Here is a 10,397-nt window from a genome sequence, read left to right on the forward strand (position 1 = left end):
AAAAAAAAAAAAAAAAAAAAAAACTCAATCCAAAAGAGAGCTGTAGAATGAAAGGAAAAGGGAGACAGGTAACAGATGAACAAATAGAATACAAATAGCAACAGGATAGATTCAAACCTAACTGTATCAATAATCAGATTAAATGTAAATGGCTTAAACACTCCAATTAGAAGGCACAGATTGTCATACTGGATGAAAGAAATCAACATCCAACTAAGTACTGCCTAAAAGAAATGCACTTTAAATATGAAGACACAAATATGTTAAAAATAAAGGATAGAAAAACATGTATCATGCTAAGATTAGTCAAAAGAAAGCTTAAGTGGTTACGCTGATATCAAGCCACGTAGATCTCAGAGTAAAGGACATTATCAGGGAAAGAGAAGGTCATTCCATAATAACAATAGGTTGATTAATCAAGAGGACGTAACAGTCCTAAATAATTATGCATCTAATGCAACTTCAAAATTCACGAAACAAAACTGATAGAACATCAAAGAAAAACAGACAAGTATCAGTTATATTTGGAGATTTCAATACCCACTTTTCAAGATCTTAAGAGCCAAAATGTAGAAACAACACGCCCATTTACTGATGGATGGATAAAGACACTGTGATGAATCTACACAATGGAATACCATTTAGCAGTAAAAACAAACTGATACATGCAACAGCAGGCACGAATCTGGAAAGTATTAAGCTGAGAGGAAGAAGCCAGACACAAAAGCAACCTATCATATGAATCCACTTACATGACATTCTAGACCAAATGCAAAAGTATAGGGACAGAAATCAGAGTAGTAGTTGCCCAGGGCTGAGGTGTCTGTTGTTGTAGTTACTATGTGCCATCTGTTTGTTGTTGTAGTTGTTGTGCACTGTCAAGTCAGACTCATAGTGACCCCACTTTGGGTTTCCATGGCCGTATCACTATGGAAGTAGACTGCCCAACCTTGCTTCTGAGGAGTCGCTGGTGGGTTTGAACCACCAGCCTTCTGGTTAGCAGTCAAGTGCCTTAGGCACTATGCTGTTTGTTAGAAGAATGGAATGCCTGCAAAAGGGCTTGAAAGAACTTTTCTACTGTATGTAAATTATACCTCAATTAACCTGACTTTAAAAAAAGCATTGGGCAATTTCTTATATGTAATTCTAGAGAGTAAGAGGCTATGATTTGTATATGAAGTTACTACTTGAACCCACCTATCTTCATAGTAGCATTAATACTTAGTATACCACGAAAATATTTTGAGTCAGAGAGAATCTACTGTCTTAATTTTAAATGACTGCTACTTAAAACATTCTGAATATTGAAATTTAATATTTTAAAAATAAATTAGTGATACCAATCATTAGCAACTCACCATTTCGATTTTGCTCATGTTGATCCTTCTCCTGATGCTGATTTTGTGGCTGCCCTATGTTGACAGGTGGGTGGTGTCCAAGACCATAAGGTATAGGAGAACCCCGTCCATGCGTCTGCAGTAAGTTCATATTATAGGCCATTGCTGCCTGGTGTGTAATAATTCGAGGATCAACTGCAAACCTACCCTGGTATCCTGTCCATGGTACCTAAGTGATTACAAAAAATGATATAATTACATTAAATACATTTTGGAAGACAAACTATTCTATTACAATTGGTTAGGAAAAAGCAAACATAAACACAGATGTCAATTTTATCATAGTAAGTAACTACAAAGTTGATCCGGACAATTACAATTGATAGAATTACTATGTCTTTATTGGCCTAAACGGCTCCCTGAATGGCTTTACTTTAGTGTGTAAGGGAAAATTAACAATTTGTGATGTTAGAATGGAATTGAAGACTTAAGGCTGGTAATTACTCCTGGAGGCATTAAATCATTTTATAGTCTCGAATTATTTTCCCTCATAAGGTACAGACTACCGGGAAATATATTTTTAAGAAGTAACTGCATAGCTGCAGAGTTTAACAGACCAAATAAGAGAACAGAAAAAAATTCTAAGAAAGAATTCAGTCTAAGGAGTCACAACTCAAAAAATAAGCATTCCAACTTTATAGGAACAACCAAATGATTTAATGCTTATTTAGAGTGGGTAAAATTCAATCAGGTAATCACATTATTCAAGTTTTTATCAATTCAACTTTCCATTAAACCACAGAAACAGAAAACTTGTTTATGTGTGTCTAGATAATCTCTTCATATTACTACAAAGTGCATAAACTATGATGACATCTGAGCTACTGTCCCTATTATTTTATTATAATTGTTAAAGGCAGACTCTTGGAAATTTTATATAATGAAAACCTCTTTGACCTAGTTAAGTGAAATCTAAGTCCTAAGGGATTTACTATTTAAAGCAGATGATGTATAATGTTGCCAGGCTGTCTGGGAAGAGTAACTCAGCTAAACTCTGAAGTCTATAGGGAGTGGGCATAAATTACATATATCATCCTGACAGTTATTCTCATTGGCTACAGTGACTGAAATGTCATGACCAATATGACTGGCATGTTTGCAGCTAGGCATTTTTCCATTCTAAGGTGTGAGCAGGGGTGCCAGAGATCCTTGGCAATGGCATCACTGCCTGAAATTAGAGTAGTTCCCCTAAATGAAAGAAATATTTTCTAGGCTTAAATCATTGAGTTTGGAATTATTTCATCATCAACTTATTATAAAATCTAAAAGGAAATAAAAAATAGGTTTATATTTACTAGATGGAAGCCCCTAAAATCTACTCTTTGAAAGGATTCAATCGTCTTTTTAAGTAGCAGTAAGATTTCATAAGGCGTGGTGTTTCTCAGACAAATTTAGATCCAAGGGAACGAGCCTAAGCCAAGCCTCTCTGTCTCCTACAATGGCCTGTATTTCTTGGTAGAGATATTGATTTATATAAGTATAAAAAGCAACAGTAAAAATAAAGAGATCACTTTATGAAACAACAGATGAATTTTCCAGTGGTGTTCACTTTTAGCCCAGTTTTCCCCACTACAGACATTTTAAAACAATGAAAAAGCTTCTGAATCAAATTACCCAAGTCACAGATTTCTTCAAAGACATCGATACCGCAGTAATAAATCACAAGCAACAATTCACATTTCTTGGTCATTTCACAACATGAAAGTTAAAAATAAGAGTTGTTTTAAAAGAAGTGTATGGGCATTAAACAGTTCAAAAAACAACAACAAAAAAAAGAGGCTGGAAGAACACTATGTGGAAGGATCACTCATTCAAGATTAAGTAAACCATATTCTCCCTTATTCAACAGAAAGTATCTCAAGCGATCACTTACGGGTAAAGGCACCGACATAACTACGTTCCCTCCATAGACAGCAGGTACATAAAGAATACTTGTCCCAGTGTGAGGGTCTATTCTTTGAACGGGGCTTGGAGATTTCCCCAAATTTGGGTGAGGTCCAAGAGGGGGCGGAGGAGTATATGCTCTAATGGGATTGCCAATAAGTACAGAAGGATTGGGCTGAACTGAAAAAGAAATAGAAAACAGATGCGCTCAACAGCTGTACATAACCATCTATACAAAAATAATTTACATTACCCAACAACAATGTATTTCCTCTGGGCAATCTACTTCCATAGTGATACTGCCTCGGAAACCCAAGGAGGGGTCACTATGAGTCAGGTCCGACTCGACAGCACATAACAATACAACAACATCCATACCATTATCTCATAACCAAAGAAATATCAGGGTGGAAGAATAAAGTATATTAAAAACATAACTCTCTTAAAAAGAGTCCCTAACATTAACTTGAGATATACAAAGTATTCTTATAATGAAGACTAAAATATGTCCTCTGAAGAGCTAGAAATTTTTCTCCAGGAGAGAAATCCACGAACACACATAACACTCACTAAATATTTTTCTGAAACTAGGAAAGTACATACAATGCTTCAGAATAAAGTTTTGACTTGCAGTTACAATACAGCCAAAAACAAAATGAAGGTTAAGCATTTATTATTCTAAAAGCACGATTCTGTAGCATTTGAAATCTTTAAAATACACTGTATCTTGAAATTTGTACAATAAAACATCTATAGGATATATTTCCTAGAAACTTATGGTGCAAAAAAGACTTAAGTGTTTTTTCTCAAAACTTCTGCATATATAGCAAGATCTATAAAATCACCCTTCCCAGAAACTAAAAATCAAAGTATTCACAAGACAAGATGTGTTGAATAAAAGAGTTAATTAAGGTTACAAGATATCTGTATATTAGTGACTCACTTCCCAACCTCCTCTCTTTGGTGATTTTGGGGTATACGTCTTACATCATGTAAGGGCTAATTTTTCCACTTACCAATTCCATCACTCTGGAAATGATCATTCTGGGTATGATGGAGGACTTTTCCCTTTGAAGGAAAAAAAAAAAGAAAATTCACTGACTCCAACATGTTTAACATTAGGGAAAAATAACCATTTTCTAAATCATACGCAAATTTAATGTATGTAGCAACAATGAAAATTTGGAGACTGTGAGTCTGTAATTAACCACTGGACTACTCTGAAATCTAAATTCTATTCTTTTACAAAACCTTTATAAGCATTCTAGAATTAAATGACAAAAAAAAAAAAAGTTGTTTTTCAAGGGGAAAAAATATCAGGTCTTTAATTCTTGAGGATGAGAACCTTTACAGCAATAATCCAATATAGAAACATAGTTTGGGGACTTATGATAGTTCGATTATGATTCAGGGTATCTCAAAAGTATAAATTTAGTGAACAAACAGAAAAAGAGGCACTGTCATAATTCACTTAAAGAGATTATAAAAATTTTCTAGAAAGAAATTTGGTAATACACATTAAAAGCATCAAAAATGTACATATACTTTGATGAAATGATCATGGATTTAATCTAATAATTAGGGATTTGGACACAGATGCTCATCACAGCATTGTTTATACATGTCATAAATGTTAACAATCTAAATGCCTATCAATGGAGAATTTATTAAACAAACAATGGCAGGTTTATATAATGGGATACTAGTGTACCACCGCAACAAATGCTGAGGATGGCACAGAAGTTGGCAGTGTTTTGTTCTGCTGCACACAGGATCGCTAGGAGTCAGAATCAACTCAAAGGCACCTACCAAGAGTCCACCATTAAAACTGGTGACATTGCTCAATGTCTTTAGTCATTATAGAAATGCCAATCAAAACTACAATGAAACACCACTTCATACCCAAAAGGATACTTGTTACTATCAGAAAAATGGAAAATAACCAACAGTGGTGTGATAGTTGGAGCTGTGTGTCAACTTGGCTGGACCCCAGTTCTGTGTGGTTGTTCCCACGATGGGATCAGATGACTGAGTTCTGAGTGGCCAGTCTGCCCAAGGGGAGTTTCCCTAGGGGTGTTGATATCCAAGGACAATCTGGAAGAACGGCATTCCTTAAGGAATTGGAACCCTGGTGTGCGAACTACAGACTTCCTTGAGTGAGCGGCCCACCGCTTGGCCTGGAGATCTCGGATTCATCTTTTGTTGGAATCAACAACCAGTATACTGAATGCCAGCTTGAATCTCTTGGCTCCCCTGTGCTTGTGGAAGCCAAGGCGGCCGCAAGTCCCATCTCCTCCAGAGACGGACTTTTCGGCTTGGACTTGTCGGCTTCTATACGCTTGTGAGCCATTTACCTAAGATAAATCTCTCTCTCTCTCTTCCTATATATATATACTTTGCTGGTTTTTAGTGTTTCTCTAGAGAACCCAATCTAACACAAGTGGTGAGGATGTGAAGAAAATGGAATTCTCATCTATTGTTACTGGGAATGTAAAACGGTGTATAGCCACTGTGTGAAACAGATTTACCATATGATCCAGCAATTTCACTCCTAGGTATATACCCAAAAGACTTGAAAGCAGGGACTCAAACAGATACGTGTATTTACACAAGCCAAAACGTGGAAACAACCTGAAATGCAGCATCTATCTATACAATGGAGCAGTATTCAACCATAAAGAGAAATGCGTTCTGATAAATGCGAGGACATGGATGACTCCTGAAAACATTATGCTGAGGGAAATCAATCAGGCACAAAAGGATAAATACTGTACAATACCACTTATACGGAATTATCTAGAACAAGGAAATGCATAGAGATAAACATTTACTAGTGGTTTCCAGGGGCTGGGGAGAAGGAGAAATGGGGAGTTACTGCTGACAGAGCACTGAGTTTGGAGATGAAAACCATCTGGCAATGGGTAGTGATGATGGCTGCACAACACAGTGAGCACAATTCATGTCACTGTGTACACTTGTAAATGGGTGTAATTCCGAGTTCTGTTATGTATACTTTAACCATGATAAAACTACTGATGAAAGACACCAAGCTCCATGTATCCCAAGCATGATAAATAAAAGGTCAATTATTTAGGCACATTATGGGAAAATGGGTAAAAATTAGACCCTGGGTGGCACAAATGTTTAATGTGCTAAGCTGCTACCCAAAAGGTTGGAAGCTTAAGTCACAGGACAGACCTGCCCATCTATTTCTGGAAAATCAGCACTGAAAATCCAAATGAAGCATATTTCTACTTTGACACACATGGGGTTGTCATGAGTGGGAGTTGAGTCAACAACTGGTTTGGTTTTCTCAGTTTGATAAAAAAAAAAAAAAAATACACACACGCGCGCGCACACACACACACACAATGGCCTTTCAAGTCCAGGACAGAGGGTGTATTTTCCAGACTGAGAAGTCAGCCAGGGCTTTAATTAGCATGTCAAGAAGTCTAGGGCCAAGCTCTCAACTTGGTGCTTCTACCAAGTGTACTTATCAGGATGGACACTCAACTAGCATGTCTGGCAAGACCAAGACCAGTAACGTAGCCATGTGGTAAGAGTCAGCAAGGTCCATGCCAAGGAGATGACCCATATGGTCAGAAGATCAATTATATAGGAGTACTGAGTAAATGTTGTTGTTGCTGTTATTTGCTGTCAAGTCAGATCCAACTCACAGGAACCCCTCCTTGGGTTTCCGAGGCAGTATCACTACGGAAGTAGATAGCCCAACCTTCCTTCCGAGGAGTGGCTGGTGGGTTTGAACTGCCAGCCTTCTGATTAGCAGTCAAGTAGGTAAATATATTGAGATATATTTTCAATATATCTTTTTTCTCACTATCAGTGAAGGAATTATAAATATGGAAACTAGAAAGGCTAGAATCAATTATACAGTATTAGATCAGAAATGGAGATATTAGCGTGAGCTAATGGTTTTAGATTCCTAAGGTTTTCCCTGGCCAATTATTTGAGAAGTGGACGGCCTCCTCCTTCTTCCTAGTCTGTCTCAGTCTGTAAGCTGGGCAGATACCTGTGCACCATGTGCATACCACTGGGTTAGAAACACCAGTGGCTCAGCCTCAAAACTCACATCAACACGTCATCACAGTAGGACAAACCGACAGACAAGTTTGTCTCCCTGTTGGAAACCTCTCGTACCACCCTCACCTGGGTCTCTGCGGCTGACTCCTCCTCTGTCCAGATTCCTAGGCCTTTTAATCCCCTTTCTCCCACTCTCCACCCTGCTGGTTTGGGTGTGCCTGAGTTCCTCTCCTCACCTGGATCCCTGCGGCTGACTGTTCCTCTCTCCAGGTTCCTGGCTTTTTTTTATCTCCTTTCGCCCATTGAGCATGCCTGATTTCCCTCTCCTCACCTGCATCCCTGCGGCTGACTGTTTCTCTGTCAGGGTTCCTGGCTTTTAATTCTCTTTTTCCTGCTCTCCCTCACTGCTGCTAAGATCATGGTAAGATCTTACTTGAGTGCCTCGGAAACCCAAGGAGGGGTTGCTATGAGTTGGGGCCGACTCGATGGCACATAACAACATTTTAAAATGTACACTGGAGTAGAAATTAATGATATCAGTAATGTGAAGAAAACAGTATATGGATGCTCTCTACTTTACAAATAACATCTGCCTTAATTTCACAGCTATTATAGATTTCCCTGAGCCGTATTTTACCAGCGAGAAGGGAAGAAATTTCTCCCTGGAGGACGAAATACAGTGGAGAAGGACTGACTCTGGAGGTGGGCAGACCTGAGTCTGCATGGCAGCTTTTCCATTCACTGGCTGCACAACGTTGGACAAGTCACATCTCCTGGAGGCTCAGCTTCCTCACCCCGACACTGTGCACACTTGCACTGACCGTGCAGGGCTGCTGTACAGACTGAGATAAAGTGTGACAAGTGTCAAGTGCCTAGTACAGAGTCAGGCACTTAGTAAGTACTAAACACAGGTAATACTGATTAAATGTACTCAAAGTTTAAAATCAATACACACTGGTGGGCCTACCTAAAGAATTCACATAAGAATTAACAAGGTGAGTATATTTACACCAGGTAGGTACACTCCTTAGAACCATCAATTGTTGGAGATCAGAGTGCAGTATTTGCACAGGCAGGTAGCTCAGAGGGCAGGAATGCATAAGAAAGAAAGACATAGGGAAGAGGAAGTGGGAAGAGAGCTGTTACATTGTGAGGAACTGAAGACAATGTCATGAAACAAAATGTGTATTAACTGCTGTATGGAAAATGAGTTACTCTATAAACTTCCACCCAAATCATAATTAAAAGAATTTCTTTTTCACATAAGAATACTTATGAAGCCAGAATATATGATAAGACCAGAGATGAAGGAGGCTGGACAGGATGGTGGCAGCTATGTGCAACCACATTAAGGTACTGACGTGTATGTGCGTGCAGCTGAATGGAACAAATTAACGGCTAGTGCTATGGACCAAATAACAAAACACTTTTTAAAAAACTAACCAAAACAATTGAAATAACATTTAACAATCAGTAGTATTCCTTTTATTTTTCACATTTGTATGTTGCTTATCACATTAGACCTTACTTAGGAGTTTAAAATATAAACTCCAAAAACCAAACTCACTGCCATGGAGATCCTACGCATCGTGCTCCCTCCTTGGGTTTCCGAGGCAGTATCACTAAGGAAGTAGATTGCCCAATCTTCCTTCTGAGGAGTGGCTGGTGGGTTTGAACCACCAGGCTTCTGGTTAGCAATCAGATGCCTTAGGCACTACATCACCAGAGCTTTAAAATATATAGGGTTTAGTATCATATTGCCTAAGGCACTTGACTGCTAATCAGAAGGCTGGGGGTTCAAACCCACCAGCCACTCCTTGGAAGGAAGGTTGGGCAATCTACTTCCGTAGCGATACTGCCTCGGAAACCCAAGGAGGGGTCGCTATGAGTCGGGTCCGACTCGATGGCAGATAACAACAACAACAACATAAATATACAGATTCCTATATGCAGTAAGAACATGATAATTTTATGAGAAAATCATGTTTTGCATTCCTATTCTTGAAAAGTAGCTTTAGACGGCATAGAACAACAACAACATTCTTGAAAAGTAGCTTTAGAAACATGAAGACAATTTGTGAAAACGGCTTTGCACATATGCTCTCAACTTTCCTTTCACTCTCCCTCAAAGAGCAGGTGTTCTTTCCCCTCAAGACTTCTGCACTTCTGGACTTTAAATAAATCCTTTCCTCTTTCCATTTGCTAAATCCAACACACACTAAGCCAACTGAGAAAAGTAGCACATTATACCACTTACCCTTAAACACACAAATTCGTTATTTGTAATTACAGCCAAATAGATAAAGAGGGGATACTATTTAATGCAGGAAGAAAATATCATCTTGGCCAAAGCAAAACATGGTGAAGATTAATTTATCTATTTATCTTTAAGCAATTTGAAATATCAGATCAGCATTGAAGATTGAAGGTGTGAGGTTGGTTGGTTAGTTGAGGATGAGCAAAGGCATTAAGATCTAACTCTAAAAATGTCAGAAAAATAATAGCCAGAAATAATCATCGTATACAAAAACCAACTTCTGAGAAGTAGGAAAAGAATAAGAGAAGCTGGCAGAAGAAAGGAGAAGAAGTAAAGAGGAGAGAATGACAACCATCACAGGCAGCAGAAGTAGGTGACGAGATGAGAAGTACCAGCAGCCAGTGGCAGACATGCTGACAGAAGAAAGGAGAGCCGGTGGCACCCAAGTTCCAAGGGGACACCAAATCATTGAGATTCTTAGCCTCAGGGTGCATCACAGTAACTGGCTAAACAAGCCATCAACCAGGGCAGTTGCCAGCAGGAGGCGAAAACAAAGCAATTTAGTCAAAGAATGTGGCAGCCAGAATGCTAACCTAAAATGTCCAAGCTCCAATCTCTAGAACCTGTATGTTCTAGTCCAATGTGAAAGGGACTATGCAGACCTTAGTAAGGTTATGGACCTTAATAGGGAAGCTTATTCTGGACAATCTCGCTAGACCTAATTTAATCACATGAGCCTTTGTTGTTGTTGTTGTTGTTGTTGTTATGTGCCATCGAGTCAAACCTGACTCATAGCGACCACTCCTTGGGTTTCCGAG

The 10,397-nt window shown here is 38.7% G+C and overlaps 1 protein-coding gene across 1 annotated transcript in view; it reads right to left on the minus strand.

The window, feature by feature from the left end:
- The window catches only part of HELZ (helicase with zinc finger), a 199,686-nt gene that overhangs the window by 58,415 nt on the left and 130,874 nt on the right, over nt 1-10,397 (minus strand). The window contains exons 22-24 of the mRNA XM_042783553.1: nt 4,298-4,349; nt 3,271-3,461; nt 1,359-1,566 (exon numbers count right to left, since the gene is read on the minus strand). Coding sequence (XP_042639487.1) covers nt 1,359-1,566; nt 3,271-3,461; nt 4,298-4,349 — 451 coding nt within the window. The remainder of the gene's footprint in view (nt 1-1,358; nt 1,567-3,270; nt 3,462-4,297; nt 4,350-10,397) is intronic.

Source organism: Orycteropus afer, unplaced genomic scaffold (genome assembly GCF_000298275.1).
Source record: "Orycteropus afer afer isolate SDZICR_OR568_19922 unplaced genomic scaffold, OryAfe1.0 scaffold00018, whole genome shotgun sequence".
Taxonomy (NCBI): Eukaryota; Metazoa; Chordata; class Mammalia; order Tubulidentata; family Orycteropodidae; genus Orycteropus; species Orycteropus afer.